At 46.2% G+C, this 22,834-nt stretch overlaps 2 protein-coding genes across 3 annotated transcripts in view; one reads left to right on the plus strand and one right to left on the minus strand.

The window, feature by feature from the left end:
- Noa1 (nitric oxide associated 1) overlaps positions 1–16,745 on the minus strand; it is an 18,724-nt gene extending 1,979 nt beyond the window's left edge. Inside the window, exons 1-6 of one of the 2 annotated variants that reach the window (XM_004627589.2) lie at positions 15,516–16,742; positions 14,256–14,420; positions 13,366–13,565; positions 11,412–11,543; positions 10,030–10,146; positions 778–898 (exon numbers count right to left, since the gene is read on the minus strand). In XM_004627589.2, the coding sequence (XP_004627646.1) occupies positions 778–898; positions 10,030–10,146; positions 11,412–11,543; positions 13,366–13,565; positions 14,256–14,420; positions 15,516–16,626 (1,846 nt within the window). In that variant the 5' untranslated portion in view covers positions 16,627–16,742. Of the gene's footprint in view, positions 1–777; positions 899–10,029; positions 10,147–11,411; positions 11,544–13,365; positions 13,566–14,255; positions 14,421–15,515 lie in introns of both variants that reach the window. The other variant, XM_023711160.1, reaches the window with a different exon arrangement.
- A 459-nt stretch (positions 16,746–17,204) lies between these two features.
- Polr2b (RNA polymerase II subunit B) overlaps positions 17,205–22,834 on the plus strand; it is a 45,272-nt gene continuing 39,642 nt past the window's right edge. Inside the window, exon 1 of the mRNA XM_004627529.2 lies at positions 17,205–17,331. Coding sequence (XP_004627586.1) covers positions 17,313–17,331 — 19 coding nt within the window. The 5' untranslated portion in view covers positions 17,205–17,312. The remainder of the gene's footprint in view (positions 17,332–22,834) is intronic.

Consider the following 22,834-nt stretch of genomic DNA (forward strand, 5'->3'; position numbering starts at 1 on the left):
GAAGAAGAAGAAGAAGAAGAAGAAGAAGAAGAAGAAGAAGAAGAAGAAACAACAACTTATTTTTAGAATAAGTTGCCTTTTTTTTTTGGTACCAGGGATTGAACTCAGGACTTTGTGCTTGCCAAGCAGATGCTTACGCCACTGAGCTATCTCCCAGGCCCTAAGCTGCCATTTATTTATTTATTTATTTGTTTGTTTGTTTGTTTATTTATTTATTTATTTTTGGACCTGGGGCTTGAACTCAGGCCCTTGCGCTTGCCAGGGAAACGCTTATTCCACTGAGCCATTTCCCCGGCCCTTAAGCTGCCTTTTATGAATAATAGTACATATATTCTTCAAAATAAGGCATCTTTCTATGAAAATATACAAGTTGTTGAGGCTACTTTATTTGTTCCTTTTGAGACAAAGATTCTCTATGCACCACAGGCTGCTCTTGAACTCATTTTATATCCCAAGCTGCCTTGAACTCACATTGATCCTCCTGCTTCAGCCTCCCAAGTGCTGGGATTACAGGAGTTTGGAAACGTACCCAGCCTTTATTTGCTTTCTGAAAAGGTACTTAAACTGGGCATGGTGGTGGTAGTTATTTGTAATCCCACCACTTGGGAAGCTGAAGCAGGAGGATTTCTCTGAGTTCATGTAGGCCTCGGGTTACACAGTGAGTTCAAGGTCAGCCTGAACAACAAAGTCAGACCTGGCCTCTAAGTAAATACATACATACATACATACATACATACATACATACATAAAAGAAAAAGTGCTTGGGTGTAAATTTACCAGCAGAGGAAAACTTTATGTCAGCCACTGCTTCAGATGGCCCAAGCCCTTCTTTTAACGTGATGTCTTTAGCAACAAGAGGAGGAAAGTCTGCCATTCGCTCTGCTCCACCCATTGGAACCTATCAATGAAATACAGGAAGATCTTTCAAAGTGCAGCTTAGGCTGTCTGTAACTGTGACATCATACAAATCACTGAAAATTCTATACAAGAATAAAATCCTGAACACGCAACCGTTGTAAAAAGCGGGGAGCTCTGTGATGACATGAAAACTACAGATTCTAGAGCCCAGGGCCACTGTTGGGCACTGACTTACATTACTTTGCAGTTGCTGGGACGAAATACCCAACACCCACAAATTAAAGGAGGAAAGGTTTAGTTAGCTCTGTTTGTAGAGGTTGTAACCCATAGTAGGTGGGTGCCAAGGTAGGGAGATGTGGCAAAGAAGAAACTCCACAGCAGAAAGGAGGCAGGAGGGGCAGGAGGGGCAGGAGGGGCAGGAGAGGCAGGAGGGGCAGGAGAGCCCTTGATCTGTATTTGCATAGCCTAGATTCAGCCACCTCTGCAAAGCCCCACCTATGAACACATGATGCTTTGGGGGGACTTCTAGATATACGCTGTAACAGGCATGCACACGTCAGCAATGTACGACAGGAGAATTATGCTTTACTGATACTTGATAGCCCTCCATCAGGCTTTACTTGGGGTGGTGGTAGAGATGCCTAAGCTACTAAAGCATACTTCTGAGAATGCATGGGTGGGTCACAGATACAAGACTATGGGAACTACATTCCCAGCCCCTTCCTCTGGCACTGTTACCTATGCTAACCCCTGGCTGCCATACACTGAGTACCTCCACTCCCTAGTGCCCTTCTGCCACACAGTTATGGTTTTGGAGCCAGGTGGAAATGGACTGTGGCTCCTGCAACCACGAGCTAGATTAAACTTCTCCATTAAGTATGAGGGCTGTGTCCTAGTGATGGGAAGGCTGACACAGAAAACTGCTACTGGCTGTGGCGCCACGGCTGTGGCTGTACCTGGTAACGCAGTTTGGAAGCCTCTGGAATTGGTTTGCAGGAGGACACTGGAAAGACCAGGAGATGTGGGCTGGAGAAGCTCTAGAATGCTGTAAGTAGGGCTGTGTGGGTGACTGGCTGGCGCCCTGAAAAACAGAGTGCAAACAGCGAAGGCCAAGCTCACGAAGTTTCGGTGGGGAGCCAGGACTTCCTAGGCAGCTGGACTACAGGCCATGTGCATTACACTTCGGCAAAGATTTATGTCATATTTACTCATTTTCTGAGACTTTTGGGGAAACTAAGATGAAGGGTGCTGGACTAAACTGGTATAGAGGTACATACTGGTAATCTCAGCACTTTAGGAGGCTGAGGCAGGAGGGCTACAAGTTTTGAGCCCAACCTGGATGACTCAGCAAGACTTTGTCTCAAAGTAAAAAAAAGGGCCAGAGATTGTTTTAGCTCATGTTTAGACATGCGTCCAAGCCTTGTGGGACCAGAGGGACTTTTCACAGGTGGTTGGATGTAATGCATGACGCTGGGATCTAGGGTGTGTGATTACTAAACAAGTTCACTCATAGCTCTGGGTAGGATTAAGGGTGCACAGCTCTGGGTAGGATTAAGGGTGCCCTACCTTGGTGTGAGTATCGCCTGCCCTAAGTATGTAGCCTGGATAGGACATAAGGGACAGAAAGAGTGGAGCTGCTTGTCATTTGCTGCTTGCTTGCTGCCATCTGCCTGCCCTACTTTGCCCTGGAGTGTTTCTCCCCTGTGATGCCCACCTGAGGGCCAGCCAACTATGGACTAAAGCCTCTGTGAACTATAATCCAAATAAATTCTTTCTCCTTTAACTTTGGGTGTCAGGTATTTTTTTTTTTTTTTTTTTTTCTGCAAAGCTTTATTCCAGAGGGGCTCAGTCCTTCTTGGCAGCTGCCTTCCTCATGGCGGCCAGCACGTTGCTCAGCTCCTCACGCTTCCTCTTGGCGCGGATGTGCGTCCCCACTCTTTTCTTGATGAACTTGAGGGCGCGCTTGTCCTTGGAGACCTTGAGCAGCTCCATGGCGCGCCGCTCATAGTGGGCGAAGCCGCACACTTCCCGGATTATGTCCCGCACGAACTTGGTGTGTTTGGTGAGATGTCCGCGGCGGCGGCTGTGCCTCGGTTTGCTCACATTCTTAGTTACCTTGTGGCCCTTGTTGAGGTCCACGGCCATGGGATAGCGGAGGGCCATGGCTACTCTTTTTCAATGGTTGCTGTGGCGGAAGGACCCCGGGTGTCAGGTATTTTATCTCAGCAACGAGTAAAGTAAGACAGGGATGCAGCTCAGTGTGAAAGCCCCGAGTTAAACTTCCATATGGGAGGAAAAAAAAGCAGTATAGTAACTGATCCAGCAGAGGAAATTTCAAGGCAATCCAAATGGCATTCAGGCCGTTGCAAGGGTACTGCTACTGTTTTTTTAGCTAGGTTTACCAGGAGCATAAAGCAAGAAAGAAAAATCTGAAAAATGAAATCTTTAGCCTAAAAGGAACCATGTATAAACTTGGGGCCAAAGGAGGTGTGGCTGTTGAGATTTGTATTATTAAGAAGAAACCAAGCTTTTTTTTTTTTCTTTTTTTCTGGTCTTTTTGAGACATAGTTTTGCTATGCAGTTCAGGCTGACCCTGAGTTCACTCTGTAGCCCAGCCTGGTATCAAACTCCCAATGATCCTCCTACCTCAGCCTCCCAGGGCAGGGATTACAGGTGTGTACCACCATGCCTGAGTAGAAATTAAGTACTTTACACAGGGCTAGGGGCATCTCAGAAACCAAGGGCCAGGGATATAGCTCAGGGGCAGAGAGCCTGCCTGACAAGCATAAGGTCCTGAATTTGATTCCCAGTACCAAAAGAAAAAGAAAAAAGAAATAACCAGACCTCATTCACCACAGCCTCAAAGGTACAAGTACCAACCATCCCTTTGACAGTCACACTCTGCTTGAGAAGGGCCAACTAGAGCATTAGTTCCTCAGGTTTTTTTTTTTTTTTTTTTTTGCGGAACCGGGGATTGAACTCAGGCCCTTGCACTTGCCAGGCAAGTGTGCTTATTCTATTGAACCATCTCCCTGGCGCCCCTCAGGTTTCATTTCACCATGTTTGGCTACCCAGACACTCCAGAAGCCACTGCAGGCATGGCCCGAGTTGTGACCCTAGCTCCTTCTTCAGCTGGCAGATGACGCTGGCACCGTGCACATGCCGATGGGGGTCACAGACATGCAGAGTGTAAGAGCTGTGGGGTCAGAGGGGCGTCTACCCAGTTTTCAAAGGAAAGCCTCACAGGTCAGGTGAGGCGTGGGAATGAAGCCAAAGGTACAGCGGAGACTCCAGAACTGTGGAGTGCTTGCTTAGGCCATGAACAGGGCCAGTCTAAGACAAGCCACGTGGATCACAACCCGCAAGGCCATACAGGAGGGGCTGCCCTAGCCCTCTGGGACTCTGTTGCACCAGCCTGTGCCCTATTTTCCAGTCATAGAAGTATAAGGCTTAACGTTTGCCCTGCTGGGTTTCAGCTTTGCTTTGGTCTGATTCTTTTCTATCTTCCTATCCCTTATGCCTCCCTTTTAGAATGGGAATGTTTACTCTGCATCATTTTATACTGGGAACACATAGGCTGCTTTTGAACCTTATGGGACTCATAGCTACGAGGGCGCCCAGAGTCTCAGAGGAAACTGACTCGGAATGCTGCAGCTCTGCAGGGACTGCTGAGACTTTGCCAGAAGAGACTGTTGTGTTTTGGTGATATGTAGAATAGCTGTACCACATTAGGTGGAATTATGACCTGTGTTTAATTGGGGAAAGTGTGGTTTAAGGAAATGTAAAAGTTTACCTGTCAAGTTTACAAGGACTAGTATGTGGTTTAAGTTTAACTGTACCAACTTGATTGGTTTGGGAGCTTCCTAGTGGATTACTAAAACAGGCTTCTGGGTGTGTATGGGTGGGCCACAAGCAGCACGGCTCTGGGCACTGCAGTCTCTGGCCCCTTCTTCTGACTCTTGTTCCCCTGTGCTGCGTCCCAGCTGCCATGAACTAAGTCTCTTCACTCCATCACATCCCTCTGCTATGTTTTGGTCTTGGAGCCAGGTGTTCATGGAATGAATCCCCTGAAAGTGTGAGCTGAATTAAACCCTTCTTCCTTTATTTTATTTTGTTTCATTATTTTATTTTGGAGACAGGGTCTCACTGTGCAGTACAGGCTGGTCTTGAGCTCAATTTGCAGCCCAGGCTGGTCTCAAAATTATTATTATTTTTTTATGCATTTAGCTTTTTTTTTTTTTTTGGCAGAACTGGGGATTGAACTCAGGCCCTTGTGCTTGCCAGGCAAGCGCTTATTCTACTGAGCCATCTCCCCCACCCCATGGTCTCAAACTTATCTCAGCCTCCTGAGTGCTGGGATTATAGGTGTGCACCCCCATGCCTGGCCCTTCCTCCTTTATGTTTTGAGTGTTGGATACTGTGTCCCAGTGACAAGAAAGCCCGCTAATATACATGCAGCAATGTTGGGCAATGGAGACAAGGTCCTTCTAAATGCCTTGTTATAGGTGTGGCTAAAAGAGGAGTCCTTGACTCTTTTTTTTTTTTTTTTTGGAACCGAGGATTGAACTCAAGATCCTTGCGTTTGCCAGTCAAGCACTTATCCTACTGAGCCATCTCCCTGGCCCTTGACTCTTTATAAGTCAAGAGTCCACATACAGTGCATAAGATTCAGCTTCTCTATTTACAGATATTTCCATAAATTGGAAGTATCTAAATAATAACTTATCCATTCATTAACAAATTTCTCCTGTGTTTACGAGTGGGGAGAAAGGGCCGGCCAAATAGCTCAGCCGATTAAAGCACCTGCAAGCAGGCACAGGGGCTGGGAGTTCAATCCCCTGGGCCTGCTGTGCCAGCCCCACCCCTGGGGCACGCTGAGGCAGCAATTGAGACTGGGCGTGGTGGGGCACGCCTGTAATCCCAGCTCTTGGGAGGCTGTAAACAGGTGGATCACCACAAGTCAAATCTAGTAGTGAGACCCTGAACACCCTGTACACCTTTTCCTAAAATACAAAGAGTGGGGATCACACAGGTGTAACATACTGTATTATGGTTGCTGTTACAAGCTACCGCAAGGTAAGATGCATGCTGAGGGTCTCTATGAAGCATTACCACAATTGTGGAGGAAAGAATAATGGATGTGTTTAGTCTAAGACACATTAATGAGCAACACTTTGAGAAATGGGTCTAAAGGACTATGTACAAAAGTGCTCTGAGGGCAGGGCTCAGCAGCACAGTGCCTGCCTGGCAAGTGAGGTTGTGAGTTTGATTCCTGGTACCAAAATAATCTTTTTTTTTTTTTGGTCTTTTTGAGACAGGGTCTCACTATGCAGTTTAGGCTGGCCTTGAACTCACTTAGTAACCCAGGCTGGATTCAAACTTTTAATAATCTTTCTGCCTTAGCCTCCTCCTTAGTGCTGGGATTACAGGTGTGTGCCACCACTAAGAAAAGCATTCTGAGTTAGCAAACAGCACAAAGCTGGAGAAACTGTAGTTATCCAGAGAAAGAAGGGGAGGGGGAGGGAGGGAGGGGGAGCGGGAGAGAGAGACCCAGCATATGAGCCATGTGGCGGGGATTACTGAAGGTGCTGTCAGTTTAGGGTTGTCTCCATAATGTGGAACTACATGTAGAAGGAGCAGAGATGCCTTGAGCAGTGCATACTGATCTAGCCGAGGTGCTGGTGGTCGTCTTTGAAGACGGCACACGTGTTTCCTGATAACCCACACCTGCTGCTCTTTACCATGAGTCCAGTGGAGACAGGACGAAGAGCCAAAGCTCCGTGTTGTCAGCTGGGAGCAAGCCTCGAGACAGAGGCTATGACTTCCTGCGGCTGGAAAGCTTACACATCAGAGCTGAGGCACCGGACCCCAAGACATGACATACTATCTCAGTAGTGCAATACAAACTACTTTTTCTGCACACTCCTCTCTCTGCTTATGGCAGAGGTAAATGCAGGCCACCTACCTAGCTCACAGTACTCACCTACTTCTCACAATTCTCAGTCATGCATCCTCAAGCCATTCCTCCTTCACGACTGAACACAATCCCTGGGTTTGGCCCTGGGTTAGTCTTTTTGTTCCAGAAAGCCATCTTCATGGCTGGACTTAGGACCCCGTGGCTCCCCATAATTATGAATATGCTTTAGTGTCTTTTTTTTTTTTTTTTTCACTGTAGGTTGCACTAGGAGTGGTAGACTGGAATTAACTTAGTGGGATTCCAATAACGTATTTTTGGGATTACAAATATAAACTTCTTGGACTGAGATGAGGACCAGGAGGGGCTTCTTACACCAGGAGGCAAAGAGTCTCAAAATAAAATAACCCAAGAGGGCTGGGATATAGCTCAGCGGCATAAGCATCTGCCTAGAAAGTACAAGGTCCTGAGTTCAATCTGTGGTATTGAGAAAAAAACAAACAAACAAACCAAGAAAAGGTCCTGAGTTCAATTCTTGCTACAAAAACAAACAAAAAGACAAAGCTGGGGTCTACGGGTGCATGTCTGTAATCCCTGCAGGCTGTATTCCCAGCACTCAGGAGGCTGAGGCAGGAGGATCACTGGAAGTTTGAGACCAGCCTGGGCTACAAAGTGAGCTCAGGGCCTGCCTGACCTACACAGTGAGACCTTGTTTCAAAAAAAAAAAACAAAAAAAACAAAAAACAAAAAACAAAAAACAAAACTGTTCAACAGGTTGTTACTTAGAAAGCACCAATGGTGCTCAATGGAAAAACTACACGTTTATGAATGGAGCCACCTGAGAGTGCATTTTTATGTGAGCTGTAGTGATAGTTTGTGTCTGGGTGTCCCCCAAAGCCTCATGTAGTCATGGGACAGACTTCTAGGGTTTGTGATTCATTCATGATCCACTGTTGGGATTATGGGTGGAAGTGCTACACCCGCTCTGGGGCCCACTGCCTGGATGCGGTATAAGGAAGGGAGAGAGGCTTGCTCTCTGCCTCTGCTGCTGCGCCTCCCTTTTGCTCTTGCTGTTTTGCTGTTTTCCGATGCTATGAACTGCTGCCCTGTCCCATGTGTTGCTCTGCCTGGGAGCCAGCCGAGTATGGCCTGAAACCTCCACAAACTGTGAGCTAAATAAACCTTTCTGTCCTTAATTCTGGGTGTTAGGTATTTGGTTCTGGCAATGTGAGAAAAGTAAACCTGACAGCTGTGTTGCATAAACTAAGAAAGTTTTCCTTCCCTCAAGTCTCAGACTGCATTTTAACCACTGCCCTCCTAAAAGTGAACCGATGGAAGGGGCCGGGGAGATGGCTCAGTAGGATAAGCGCTTGATTGGCAAACGCAAGGACCTGAGTTCAATCCCCGGTTCTGAAAAAAAAAAAAAAAAAAAAAAAAAAAGTGAACCGACGGAAGAGGAGAATGAAAGCCAGTAGCGCAGGGAACTGACAAAGCCTGCAAGGCTGAGTGCTGTCAGGTGCTCCTCTCCCTGGAAGGTCCTACAAGTGCCTGGAATGCTGAACGCACAGCAGTTATGTCAATGTAGTTTTCATTTCAGTCTGGCTTTCTTGAGAAATGCAGGAAGAAAGAAGTATTTGTTCAAGCCAGGCTTATTTTAAAAATCTTTTTTAAAGGGAGTGAGAGCCATGTGCACATATAATTTGCAGTATGGGCTGCTGAACCCAGGCCTTTGAGCATACTAGGCAAATGCTTCACAACAAACCTATTTTATTTTTTAAAAAATGATTTTCAGGGCTGGGGAGATAGCTCGTGGTCCAAGTGCCTGCCTGGAAAGTGTAAGGACCCAGGTTCAATCCCCAGTACCATATGCTGTATGGGCCCATGGGCGCGCCATGCCAGCCACCAAAACTGGGTGTGGTGGTGCACCCCTGTAATCCCAGTGCTGGGGAGGCTGAGAAGGGAGGATCGCTATGAGTCTGACGTCTGTAGTGAGACCCTGTACCAAATAAACAAATAAAATGATTTTCCAGTTGTATGAACTCTTAATACTTTGGCTCTGTTCTTTTTTGATTGAGATTTGATGAGAGAATCTTGTTACATATTCCAGTCTGCCTTGACTTTGCTACGAAGCCCAGTTTGGCACCAAACCTGCACTTCCTGTGAGTGTAGGATGACAGGCGTGGGCCACCACACCCAGCTGCATGAGCGCTAATAGTGCTTGCTGCTGCACTGGGTGACCTTGGTGTTTTTGCATTAGATATGTTGAATTATCATCACTGTCACCACAGATCCTTGTATGTATAGTCTTCTCCAGTCTGCTGAGGTAGGTGCTACACAGATAGAGGAAATCTGCTAAAGGAATGGAGCTTTGCTGGACTGTAAAGAAGGGGGATGGACAGGTCACTGAACATTTCACCTTTTTTAAATCTAAAGATAAGAACAATCCTGATGTATTTATAAGCCAAAGAAAGCAGCTAGGAGAGCAGGAAATGAGGAGGGATAATAGGTGAAATGCCTGGGACTAGGAATTTGGGGGAGCCAGTTGTGGTGCTGTGCAGGACTGTAAGCTTAAGGCCATCTGGGTAATCTAGAGACTCTACCTCAAGTTAAAAAAAAAAATAATGGCCAGGGATTTAGCTCATGTTCCCTGGGTTTAATCCCAGTACCATAAAGAAAAAGGACAGAGGAGGAAAAAAAGCCTTTCTATTCAAATCAGTGCTTCTCAACCACAACAGCTGCCTTGGGACTGACTACTGACTGATCCCTGGGTTGTGTGGGGCCCCGTGCACTGAGGATGTGAGTATCTGCCACCTCTCCCAGTGGATGCTGTGTGTGTGTGTGTGTGTGTGTGTGTGTATACCTAGCTGTGACAGAAGCTGTACTCCCCCCACTTAGCATTGCCCAATACAACATGGCTACTGGGGATGTGAATGGTGGCCAGTGTTACTAAGGGATCACTTTTTAAATTGCATTTAACTTTAACTAATGTAGTTAAATAGCCATACGTGGCTGGTGGCTTCCATACTGGATAATTTAGTCCAGAGAACATACGCATCTATAGCTCTCCTAAAATCAGTCCAAACCAACATCATGTTTCATATAAAGGCTGCTTCACCCTATAGCCAGAATACTCGATGCTGAGGGGAGGGGATGTCATGGACAGACAACAGCCAGTTCTGTCCACATTGGGTCCTCAGCTATGGGATTGTCACAGGGAGACCTGCTACCACTGTGGTCATCCAGCCATGCCGCCTTACCTGGAGCAGCGCGTGACCTGCGTGCTTCTGATACACAGCATCTGCTTTGTCCAAGGAAGTGATATGCACAGGGAGGAAGCTGGAAGCCACAACTGTAAACCAAGCGGACTGCTTTCCCTAAAGACAGAAGGAGAGAATGATTTTACACAACAAAAAATTTGGAAACTCACATTTTTTTTTTTTTTTTTTTTGTATTTTAGGGAAGGGTCTGCAGGGTGTTGAGGGTCTCACTCCTAGATTGGACTTGTAGTGATCTGCCTGTTTACAGCCTCCCAAGAGCTGGGATTACAGGCGTGCGCCACCAGGCCCAGTCTCAATTGCTGTCTCAGCATGCCCCAGGGGCAGGGCCTCACAGCAGGCCTGGGGATTGAACCCCTGACCCCCGGCACCTGCTTTCAGGCACTTTAATCCTCTGAGATATTTGGCTGGCCCTTTGGAAACCCACATTTTACAAGACACAATAAAAATGAACCAAAGTAAGCAACCTTTGTAAGAACTGGTATGGCAGAAGCTATAATCAAACTACATTCATGCTAAAAAAATAAGTATAAAAGAGACATGTAACACGGGATAGAAAGCTCACAATTAATTTGTCACATAAGCCTAGAACTGAAGGCTTGACTTTATGGTTTCTACATGAAACAATAGGAAAGGAACATATCCTATCTTAATTGCTAAGCTGTACGGGGCACTCACTATCACACTGATGGCATAGTTTTTTTTTTTTTTTTTTTTGAGACAGGGTCTCATTATGCAGTTTAGGCTGGCCTTGAACCATATGGCCCCAGCTGCCTTCAACTTGCTGCGATCCTGCCTCAGCCTCCTGAGTGTTGGAATTGCAGGCAGGCGCCACCACACCCAGTACAGAAGAGTTTTAAAGACCAGAGCTAGGCATGCTAGAACATGCCTGTCATCCCAGCAGGAGGCTGAAAGGCAGGAGGATCTCCTGGGTCAGCCCAGGCTATATATCGAGACCTTGTCTCAAAAAACAAAACAAAACAAGCTAAACAAGCACTCAAGGAACGAATGTGGTGGTGGTGGGAAGACCTTGCATGTTTCATGGTAGGGGATGTATTTAAAAAAAAGAAACTTCCTACATAACCATGAGTTATTTATATCATCATTTTGCCACACCTGTTATGTACCTGCTTCATTAATTTTTTTTTTTTTTGTGGTACCAGGGATAAAACTATGGACCTTGCGCTTGCCAGGCAGGCACCTAAACTGCTGAGCTATATTCCTGGCCCTAAAATGCATCTTCACACTTTAATTTTTCACGCATAGTCTTACCATGCAGTCCAGGCTGGCCCTGAATCGTCAGTACTCCTGTCTCCCCCACCCGCCCTACCAACGCACTTCTCTAAGGTGCAAACTTCTCTTACCTGCAAAAAATCGATGCGTCCTATGGCACCCAGGAATAGAACCATTCTTGGTTTAAGCACAAAGGTTCTTGGAACAATGGAATGTGTTGGCAAAACATTATTTACTTCTTTATCTGTTAGAAGATTTAAAATCTGTGAAGCAAATGGCACATTATTTTAGAGAATTACTATTATTGCAATTATTGCAAATAATGGCAATTTGTTATTTACCTGTAAAATGATAAAACAAATTATGTCAGCCACACATAAAAATTATACACATTCTAATTAATCTCAATGTATTAGTGGACAGTACTGGTAGCTTGATAAGTCTATGATATTTTCATGTGTTGATAGCATTCCCAGATGTCACCATCAGGGTGAACCTGAAAATACTTTACATAAAATGCATGTGCAGGGACTGGGGAGATAGCTCAGTAGAATAAGCGCCTGCGTGGCAAGCACAGGGTCCGGAGTTCAATCCCCGGTACCACAAAAAAAAAAAAAAAAAAAGCATGTACAAGGGTCCTACTGGGTGGTTTCCAGCTTAATAGTGCAATTTGTGACCTCATGTCCTTGTGGTGAGACATGTAAATAGAAATGGTCACCCTATCTAGAAGTAGGTCAAGAGCTTAAAGAGTCTCTTTCAAATCCTGAACTTTAATATCCTTAAATTTAGGAATCAGCATTAAAGCTTGAGCCAGACCTTTGCACTGAGCTACATATCCAGTCATTTGTTTCTTTTTTAAATTGGGAAACGGGGTTTTGCTAAGTTGCCCCAGTTTGGATAGAACTTGTGCTCTCCTTGCCTCAACCTCCAGGAGTGCTGCGATTATAGGAGTATTCTACCATACCTGGTTGGAATGAAGGGTTCTTCGAGACTACAGAAAACAGAAAAAGAGAGTACAAGATTCTGATGATTTTTTTTTTTTTTTTTTTTTTTGCTACTGGCTTGTTTTGTGGTAATATAGACTGAACCCAAGACCTCACACCTGCTAGGTAAGTGTACTTTCACTGAGTTATGTTCCTAGCCTTTCTGGCAAGATCTGTTTTGTTTTGTTTGAGAAAGGGGCTTGCTATGCAATTCAGGCTGGCCTTGAGTTCACTACATAGCCTAGGCTGGCCTGGACCCTACAGCAATCCTCCTGCCTCAGCTTCCTGAATGGTAGGATTATAGTTTTGTATCACCACATTTAGCTTCTGGTAAAATTTAAAAAAAAGAAATCTGATTAGCATGTTCATGATGTGGCTGTAATTTGTATGTCTTGCTGCTGGGCAGCTGACTTAAACATGTTACATGCTCACCAACTTGAACTGTTAGTGGCATATGCATGACAGAGTCCTGCTATGTGGCCCAGGCTGGTCTTGAAGTCACTGTGATCCTCTTGTCTCAGCTTCCTGAATGCCAGGATCACAGACATGTGCCACCATTCCTGGAAACAATATACTTCTGAGACTTTAACTGTAAGTAGATCCGACCAAATAGAAGAAAGGTCCCTAAGAAACCAATGCTGCTTCACAGGGAGACACTGGTGAATGGCCAGAGGAAAGGGAGTGATCAAGGGAACCGCTACATGGCTACATGTTGATGCACACTAGAGAACATCACTGACTTGGATAAAGATGAAAACTGCAAACAAGCTATGAGAAACTGAAGGCTGAGGCAGAAGAGTCAAATGTTTTCAAAATAAAAAAGACAGCAATGATATATATGATTTCTTCCACACTCACATCTAGGATCTGGTAAATGTTTCCCTGACTAGGGTGACAACCACAATCCTAACACAAGTAAGCTGCCTGCACTACTGTTCACGAAATGAGCCCAGAACGTAGTGGCATGTGGTAGATTCATCCCTGAACTGCTTTATGAATGAATCCATATCAAATTAAAAATGGAAATATACTTCTTGCTACCAATTAGGGCAGTATTGTCTCCAGTATAAAGATTACTAAAGTTAATGTTACAAAGACATACACAATTTTCTTTCATAATTCCTGGAGTGTCATAAAACCAGTGAGCATCTTTTACATCTTGTGGGGTCAACTCTACTCGCTTGGTGGGTCTCTCCATAATCTCAACAGGCTCATTTCCCATGTCAAAGGCCAGAGAGTCAGCATCAAACTCAAATTCATTCTTCCGTTCTTCTGAGTACGCAAATGTTCTTCCAACTCTTCCTAGAACAAATCATATTGAGGTTATCAGTCACTGCATTAATACTTTTGACTCCAAAGTTTTGATTTATTTTAGCACTGGGGATTGAACCTACAGCCTCATGCATGCTAGGCCAGCACACATCTGAGCTGCATCCCCTGCCCTTCTGATTTTGAGATAGGGTCTTGCTAAGTTGCACTGGCTAACCTTGAACTTGTCATTCTTGTGCTTCAGAAGGTGGAATTATAGGCCTGTGCCACCATGCCCAGCAACAAGAAAAATTTTTACATTTGCCTCGAACAAGTTACTAAGTCTAATAATTATAGTGTATACAGAAATGAAGCTCCAAGGATGTCTGTCCCCACCCCCAGGCAGTGAGAATGAGTCTTGTAATGATCACGTGTGTAGCTGTTTGTGTACACTGAAGCAAGTGGTGTTAGAAATCAGTTTGAAGGTAAGGCTGAAAACCGAGAGCAAGAACACAGGGAGAACTTAATTTGAAGCTGCTGCATAGTCAGTGAACCTTACGTTACCAGCTGTCTTGGTCTAGGTTTCCTAACAGTACCAGCCTTGCCTCTAAAGATCTGCTTCCACTGCAGAACAAGGCAGCAGCTCTCTCTCCCTCTGCAGAGATGGGCTGGTCCCAGACAGCTGTGTGCAGGGTCTCACAGAGTGGCAGCACAGCGCTGGCAGGGCTTCCCAGGGAATCTCACCTACTACATAACCATGCTTTTTCAAGATATTCAGCTGATTTTGTTCTTGCTTGTTAAGATCTTCCTCTGATTTACTTGCATCGTTTTTCAGTCTTTTTTGCCTTTCAAACATCCTGTAAGGAGTTGGGTTGCAAATTGGAAACTTCAGCAGGTTTAAGGTAGTACCTGAAACACCAAAGAATAAATGTTTTTAGAAAGAGGATTGGCTGGGCCTGCTGGCAGGCAGATCACTGTGAGTTTGAGGTCAGCCTGATTGCCCAGCAGGACCCAGAAGCAAAAAAAAAAAAAAAAAAAAAACAAAAAAAAACTAAAAAGGCCAAAAAAAGAAAAGCCCAACCCACTCCCAAACAAAACATGAATAAGGGGAAGAAAAGAAGCATTTCTGTGAACCTACGCTGTTTTCTACTGCACATGGCGACCATCCCTAAGATTATTCCTACATTACAAATGAGGACACAGGCTAGCAGGATAAACCAGGATTTGGATACAAAATCTGCACGCTTGATTCAGCCTCATCTTCACGTTCCTCGCCCCTGCACAATCTGTGCATACCTCAGAGGTCAGGAGCACTGAGGGTGGCATGTTGGCAGAGAATTCTGTGTGTAATTAAACAAAGTGCAAGACAAACACCAAACAGAACAGTTTTGCTAACATAAATACAAACGGGAAAATTGAAAGGCTCATTTTCTTTTTCAATGACTGTTTTCTGGGACTTATTATATAGTCCACGCAGGTCTCCTCCTTCTGCCTTAGCCTCCCAAGTGCTGAGATTACTTCCACCTGGCACAGAGGTTCGGTGAAAACTGCAAAACTGACTTTTCTTCTCAACATAGCCACATACTATTTTGTATTAAAGAATTAGTCCATTATTACATAGGTATAGTGTAACAATTTCAAGAATAAATTCAAGACGTGAAAAGATTGAGGGGTGGAGGGAATTACAGAGAGTAAAAAGGAAATACCACTTTCCAAAAAACTTACACTGAAGGAAGCTACAGGGGAAATCTCCAAGAGGGCAGGAACTTTGCATTGTTCCCCCAAGTGTCAGTGTCCAGTGACCAAAACACAGAAATGTTCCATAATCATGTCTACTAAAAAAATTACAATAGGGACCGCATTTCCAAGCGCGCAGCTGACCCAGGAGGACGGTGTTAAAAGGACGGCTCCAGGCAGCCCACAATGGACATCAAGCCACGCTGTCCTAGACCCTGGGCCATGACAGATGCGCAGTCTCTCGGAAAACGGGCCCCCGAGCCTCACCTGGCCAAGGCGAGATGGTGGCCCTGTCTATGGCCTCGGAGCCCTTGGCGGTGCAGTAATCGGACTCCAGGAGCGTGTTGAAGAGGGTGGACTTGCCGGCGTTGGTGGCGCCTACCAGGTAGACGTCGCCACGGTAGCGCCACGCTCGCTGAAGCGCAGATATCAGTTCTTCGATTCCGTAGCCAGTCTTTGCGCTTATCAGACGCACGTCCTTGACCACCGTGCGGGACCTGGCCGGGGCATTCCCGTTCTTCTCGTCCCCGTCGGCGTGCTGTGGCCCCTGGTGACCAGGGGCTGGCAGGAGCCCCGCGCGGACGCAGTCGTCCCACAGCCGGTCCCGGAGCCGCCGCAGGTAGCCGGGCGCGTCCTGGGGCAGCAGGTCCACTTTGTTCCCCAGCACGATGAGCTGCTTGGGGCCCACGAGCGCGGGCAGCTCGGGCAGCAGAGGGTCGGGCAGGTCAAGGAGGTCCACCATGTACAGCACCAGGGCCCGGCCCGGCCTCCGCAGCGCGGCGCTCACCAGCTCCAGGTACTGCTCGCGGGTCACCTGCAGGCGCAGCGCGCGCCGGTGGTGCCGCAGCAGCCAGCAGCGCTGGCACACCAGGGCCGGGCCGCCGTCCTCCGGAGCCGCGCCGAGCAGCTTCTCGCCGGGCAGGTAGCCGGGCTCGTGGGGGTCCTGGCACTGCAGCTCGGCCCCGCAGCCTGAGCAGTGAAGGTCGCTGGGCGGCACCCGCGGGTCCCGGACCTCCGCGGGCCGGGGCGCGCGGACTCCATCCCGTAGCCTCTGCTGAAGCCGCTCCTCCCGCCGCTGTCGCCGCAGCCGCTCTTCCTCCTGCTGTCGCTGCACCAGCTCCAGCACCTCCTCAGGGGTGGGCGCGGGCTCCGGCTCCGGCTCCCAGACGTACTCCGGGAACAGAAATCGCTCCTCCACGCCGGTGTCTCCTTTGTGGTCCGCCGTTGCAGTGGGGCCACGAGGACGCCCACGGCCCAAGGAGAAGGCAGCTGTGCATCTCTTCTCCAGCAGGAGCTCGGGGAAGCCGTGGCGCGCGAGGGCAGAAGCAGACCCCCGGACACCCCACAGCAGCCAGCGCGTTACAGGCCCAGGAGGCATTACTACCGCCACGCGCGCAGGCGTCCAAGAGCCCGCTGGCGAGCTAGGCGACCACACGGAAGACAAAGTCCGCGAGTTCTCGCGATGAAAACTCTGAGTCTCGGACACCCACTTAAAGCGACAGCAGAGGAGTTAAGCACTTAGCTAGGTGAGCAGAATAGGGTAGTGAGTACCCTTAGCTTGTTCACTTTTGGGCTTCTTCGACACACCACTATGAGCCTTGGTAAATCACATTTTGGAAAAGTTTTGTCTTTAGAAGTGCAAAATATGCATCGAATGTTGAGGATTTACGGCTACAACTTCCATTAATTAGTTTCCTTGGCCATTTTCAAGGTGTCATTGTTTGTGGGGGCGGGGGAAACCTTGAAAAACAAACAGGCAAATAAACTTTCACTGATTGGGTCCAACTCTTGCTTTTTGGAGTCTGTCCTCTCAACCGCGGTCCGCTAGTCACAATTTGCGAGTGCACAACTCTGGGGGGAGGGGGAGGACATGGGGGGCGGGGCGAGGCGCACAACCTAGCCTCACAGTCTGCGCAGGCGCAAATCAAGCGTTGGTGCTTGAAAGAGGCGCAGAGGGTTCTGGGAAAGCCAGAGACGGAAACTATCGCGTCTCTTTCTTGGGCAGGTGGCTGCTGCGCTCTTGTGTGATTTCAAAACCTAGGAGCTCGGGAATCCGTTGCCAAGATGTATGACGCAGACGAGGGTAAGTGCCACTCTAAGTTCACTGCGCCGCGACCCTCTTAAGTAGGGAAGCACGCGGGACAGAGGGGAGCGAGGATGTGGGGCCCTGCCCGCGGCCCCTGGCGTGGAGTGCCCAGTCGCGTAGCCCGCCTTCGGCAGGCGCGAATGGAGCTGGGTTTGCGAGAGGTGCAGCCCCGGGGAACCGGGCACCGACGTTTCGGGTCCAGGGTGGCGCCTGTTCCCTCCGCTGTCTCGTTCAGTTACTTCTGTTAGCGTATTCCAGTGTTGAAGTAGCGTGCAGAGTCCTCGACAGGTTTTGTTGGCTTCGTTGAAAGAAAAGCGTCCCCTTTCACTTTTCTTCTGACCTCTGTCAATTTACTGGCTAGTTTTCCTTTGAGCATCAGTCTGTGCCCACATTATGCAAGGTACTGGAAATACAGTGGGGACAAAGAACCAGCTGAGGTGTTGGCCTGGTTTGGCATTTCATTTTGCTGTCTTTAAGTATACCTAAAGTTGCCTTCAAAGATGGCCTTTACACTTCTTCATTCCACAGGATGACAGGTTGTATGCACTGCGCTGAAAAGGGCCAAATAATTTTGCTTTTCACATATAAAATTCGTAGTTATGTCTGGTGTGTTGCCCAGGCTGGCCTCCTACTCCTGAATTGAAGTGATCCTGCTCCCCACCCCCGTGGGGGAGCTACTGGTGGGCATTGCATCCAGCTCATTTGTAATTTTTAAGCTGCTTTCATCTTTATTCTCCATATGTGCTGTTTTACACTTGATTTCTACTGATTCGCAAGTGCATGACTATCCATCAGTGTTCTCCTTAGTCTCTTAGCTATTTTCCATACAAAAATAGAAGCAAACGCTTAAACTTTTAAAGCTGTTTTGAGTTTCTTCTTCATGTTTTGTGTCTAGAAATTTGTTAGATCCATTGTATTATTTTTAGCTGTCTCATTGGAAGAAAAATATTTTTTTGAAGTTCTTAATAGCTTGCTACTTACAATGCTGAAACTCAAATGTGAGCCCTTATTGCACACTTAGACATGCACTCTGCATCTGAGCTACATCTCCAGTCCAGCCCAACTTTAATTTTTTTTGGCAGAACCGGGGATTGAACTCGGGTCCTTGTGCTTGCCATCTACTGAGCCATCTCCCTAGTCCCAACCTACTTTAATTTTTGAGTAGGTCATATATTTTCATGAGGCACAAGTTAGAAAACTGTGAACAAAAATGATACTATGTGTCCAGTTAGAACCCCCTCCATGAGGGCCGGGGAGATAGCTCAGTAGAATAAGTGTTTGCCTGGCAAGTACCAGGACCTGAGTTCAATCCGCGGTTCCGCCAAAAAAAAAAAAAAAAAAAAGAAAAAAAAAACCCTCCATGAATAACTGTCAGATTTTTATTCTTTTTTAAAAGATTTTTATTCTTTATGAATATTTATGCAAAAATAGATAGGGTTCTGTTTTTCTGTTTTAGAGAGAAAAAGTGGCATTTACAGCTTCCTGTAGTTTTTTTTTTTTTTTTTTTTTTGGCAGAACCGGGGATTGAACTCAGGCCCTTGCGCTTGCCAGGGAAGCACTTATTCCACTGAGCCATTGCTCCAGCCCCTGTAGTTTTAGTTTTTGCTTAACATATTGTAAGTGATTTTTGTAACAGTTACAGGGAGAGCAGCTTCATTTCCCTCTCACAGTTATGTAGTTTGTATAGGTGTACCATAACTCTAATAGTTTTTTTTTATTGAGGGTATTTGAGTTATTTCCAATCAGCATCTGGTTCAAACAATGCTTCAAAAAGTAATTTTGTACATATCCTCTTGCCCAAATATGAAGGACAAATTCCTAGATGTGGAATTGTCAGGTCTAATGATAAGCACTTTTATTTAACATTTTGAAAAAAAAACAAAGGAAACTCTTTAATATAAGACCAAAAAGACAAAACAAAACAAAAAACCATTTTGTTAACTGGTGCCAAGCTCTGTGGTAGTGATTATACTAATTTACATTCTCATTAGCATTGTATAATCTGTGACAAATTTATTCAAAGCTGCTCCAGCATAAGTGTATATTCCATTTCTTCCTGTCCTCTCAAGTGTTTATTAGGTACACTGTTTTCAGCTACTCCACTCCTTTTATTTTATTTTTTAAGTTTTGAAACAAGGTCTCACAATATAGTAGCTACTTCTTTTCAGCTGCCTTCTTTCTATGGGAAAATTCCAGGTCTTGTCTGCAAGAAAACAAGTTAAATCTGTTTTTGTTTTTCTTTTTTTCCTTCCTCAGGTTTGTTTGTACAAAGAACACAGAGGGACACCAGCCCCCACAGATGGCACCCAGGGGTTATACCAGTCCTGCTGTTTTCACATCAGTAGATGAAAAGGCTTTTACTGTGGAGCCTTCACGGGGGCCTGGGCACTTTTGGGAGCCTGGGCTGGAGCAGAAGCTGGAGCCTTGGCTGGAGCCCAGGCCTTTGGCTGGCAGGGCCTGTGACCCATGGCAATGCAGGCATGGATATGCTTCCTAAGCTTGGGGTAGGCAGTGTAGGCAAGTCAAGTGAGCCCGTGGTTTACTCCCTTTGGGATGATCTTGGGCTTGACCTCCTTGGGCCTGATGAGGGCCTGGATAGCCTTGGGGCGTGCACTCATGGCCTTGGCATTGTTTACTTGCATCTTCTTGAGCCCTTCTTATTGTGCTTCTTGACAAAGTGCATGTTCCTGAAGAACTTGGGATCTGTCCCCTCAGAGATTCCTAGCTTTGTGACTGAGGTTTCTTGATACCATTTCTATGCCATTTTCAGAACTAGTTGTGCATGGTGTGGTTCTTGGACTTGGCCATGACTGCACTGTAAACTGCGGCTGCCAAATGCCTGCAACCAGAAGAAAAGCTCTTTTTGTTTTTCTTGTACTGGTTTATTTTCTCCTTCCTTTTACAGCTGAAGTTCTTAAAAAAAATAGGCTAGCATTCGGGATCCAACCCAGGACCTTGAATGTGCTAGGCCAGTGGTCCTCAGTAAGTGCTTCTCCTGCTCCAGCTTCTCCACAGGCACGTTCCACACCTGAATATCTGCTTCCTTTTCTTTAATGTATTTGGTACAGGGTCTCACTATGCAGCTCAGACTTGTAGTGATCCTCCTGTTTTCAAGCCTCCCAGCACTGGGATTATAGGCTTGCACCACAATGCCTGGTCTTGGTGGCCAGCTCAGTGCACTCGGGGGTGGGGCTGGTGCAGCATGTGGTGCCAGGGGTCAAACCCTGGTCTCTGTGCTTGCCTAAGCAGGCGCTTGGTCCACTGGGCTCGGGGATTGAACTCAGGCCCTTGCGCTTGCCACGGAAGCACTTATTTTATCGAGCCATCTCCCCATCCCCTCACTAAGCTGTCTTGCTGGCCCTCGTTTGTGTTTTTTGAGATAGTCTTGCTATGCAGTCTAAGCTACTCTTGAACCCTCTGTGGAGTACAGGCTGGCCTCAAACTTGTGATGATCCTCCTATCTCAGCCTGAGTGCTGGGATTACAGGCATGTATTATCATGCTTGGCTTGACTTACCATTTTTTTAATTTTAGTTTTTATTAATTTTACTGAGAAACAAATAGCAATGAGACAGTTTTAAAACAGGTTAGTAGGACAGTTACAATAATTAATAAATTGTTGTCTTCGTAGTAGTTATTCATAGTACAAGATGCAGACATGATACTGACTTAGCATTTTTGATCGCTATTTTTCACCCCCTTTTTTTTTTTGGCAGAACTGGGGATTGAACTCAGGCCCTTGCGCTTGCCAGGCAAGGACTTATTCTATTGAGCCATCTCCCTGGGTTCTCACCCTTATGTTTAGTCAGCCACCAAGTCCCAGTGTTTTGGTCTGCTAAATATGTAACATGTAGTCACTTCTCTTTATCCTTTCTGCTGTGGTCCTACTTCATTCCATCAGCTTGCTCTTACCTGGTTTGTGGCCTTCTAGTTTTGTCTGTCCATACCATTCTCCACATTGGCCATGATCTTTGGGAAACAAAGAGCTGATCTACCCGCAACCCTTGGGCAAACTTTATGATAGCTCCGCATGGCTCTTGGCAAATACCAGATTTTGCTTACTGTCTTTCAGAGCTCATGCTGTGTGTCAGCCATTCTGGCCTTCTACAATGTACCATGGTGTTTTTAGTCATGAAGGCTTGCCTTTTGGGATACTGCTTCCCTCCTCCCCTTACTGTCCCTTTTTTCCCTCTGTTCCTAATGCAAGGTCTGTGTTTATCTTAACTTTGGGGAGTCTTCTTTGACCTCTTTGGGTCTTGGATAGAAGCATCCACTTCACTGTCTTTGTAGACTGCACCTTAAGCATTTGTTTTCCCAGCAGGCGATAATATCCCTGAGGACACAGCCATTTTCCTCTTGCTGAGGGTGTGCTCAGTGCTTGGGTACAAAAAATAACAGGCTCCATAGATGCTTGAAAAATGGGTGAGCAAATGAGTGAGTCTCCTTCATTGGCTCACTTTGTTTTTTGTTTTTTTGCAGAACCGGGGATTGAACTCAGGCCCTTGTGCTTGCCAGGCAAGCGCTTATTCTACTGAGCTATCTCCCCAGCCCCCATCGGCTCACTTTGTTCATGCAACTCTTAAACAGTTGTTGCTAATCTTCTACCTTCAGTCTTTCCTTTTTTTTTTTTTTTTTGGCGGAACCAAGGATTGAACTCAGGCCCTTGTGCTTGCCAGGCAAGGCTTATTCTACTGAGCCATCTCCCCAGCCCCCAGTCTTCCCTTTTCTACATCAATTTTTATTCCATTATCCATTTGTGAATGAGTTCAGCTCAGTCATACAACAAGATCTTTTTTGTCTTTTATGTGATTGCCAGTTGCCTACAGGAAGTATGTGGAGGGCTGTATGATCTATAGCTTTATCTTAGACCTCACATCTTTGAATTTACTTCACCTGTGTGGCAGTGATGGCAGCTTTAATTCCATATTAAAGCTAGATGTCTTTGTGCTGTTTTATCTTTCTTACCCATTCCCCCATTTGTAAGGATCTGTAATTCTCATACATTCAAGAAGTATGTATTTGAAATTTTATTTTGGATTGAGTGTGGTGGTGCACACCTGTAATTCCAGCCTTCGGGAGAAGAGTGCCGGATGCTTGGGGCCAGCCTGAGCTACGTAGTAAAACCCTCGCCTCAAGGTTTTTTTCTTTTTAATTTTGAGTATATCTCAAATTTTGAATTTAAGGTCAGAGGTTTCATAAACTATATATGTAGATGAGAATAAAAATACTCTGTAACACATTACTCTTGGATATAAGATGTGACTAATATGGTATTAGGTTTTTCACCTGCTTGTTACAGTTACTGTACAGCTACTCTGAAATTTATTTGCTTAAAAATTATTTTATTAGGCCTGGTGTGGTGGTGTGCGCCTGTAATCCCAGCACTTGGGGGTCTGAGGCAGGAGGATCTTTGCAAGTTCGAGACCAGCCTGGGTTACAAAGTGAGTTCAAGGTCACCCTGAGCTGCATAGTGAAACCCTGACTCAAAAAGACCAAAAAAA

This window comes from Octodon degus, unplaced genomic scaffold, assembly GCF_000260255.1.
Source record: "Octodon degus isolate 3935 unplaced genomic scaffold, OctDeg1.0 scaffold00019, whole genome shotgun sequence".
In the NCBI taxonomy this organism is placed as follows: Eukaryota; Metazoa; Chordata; class Mammalia; order Rodentia; family Octodontidae; genus Octodon; species Octodon degus.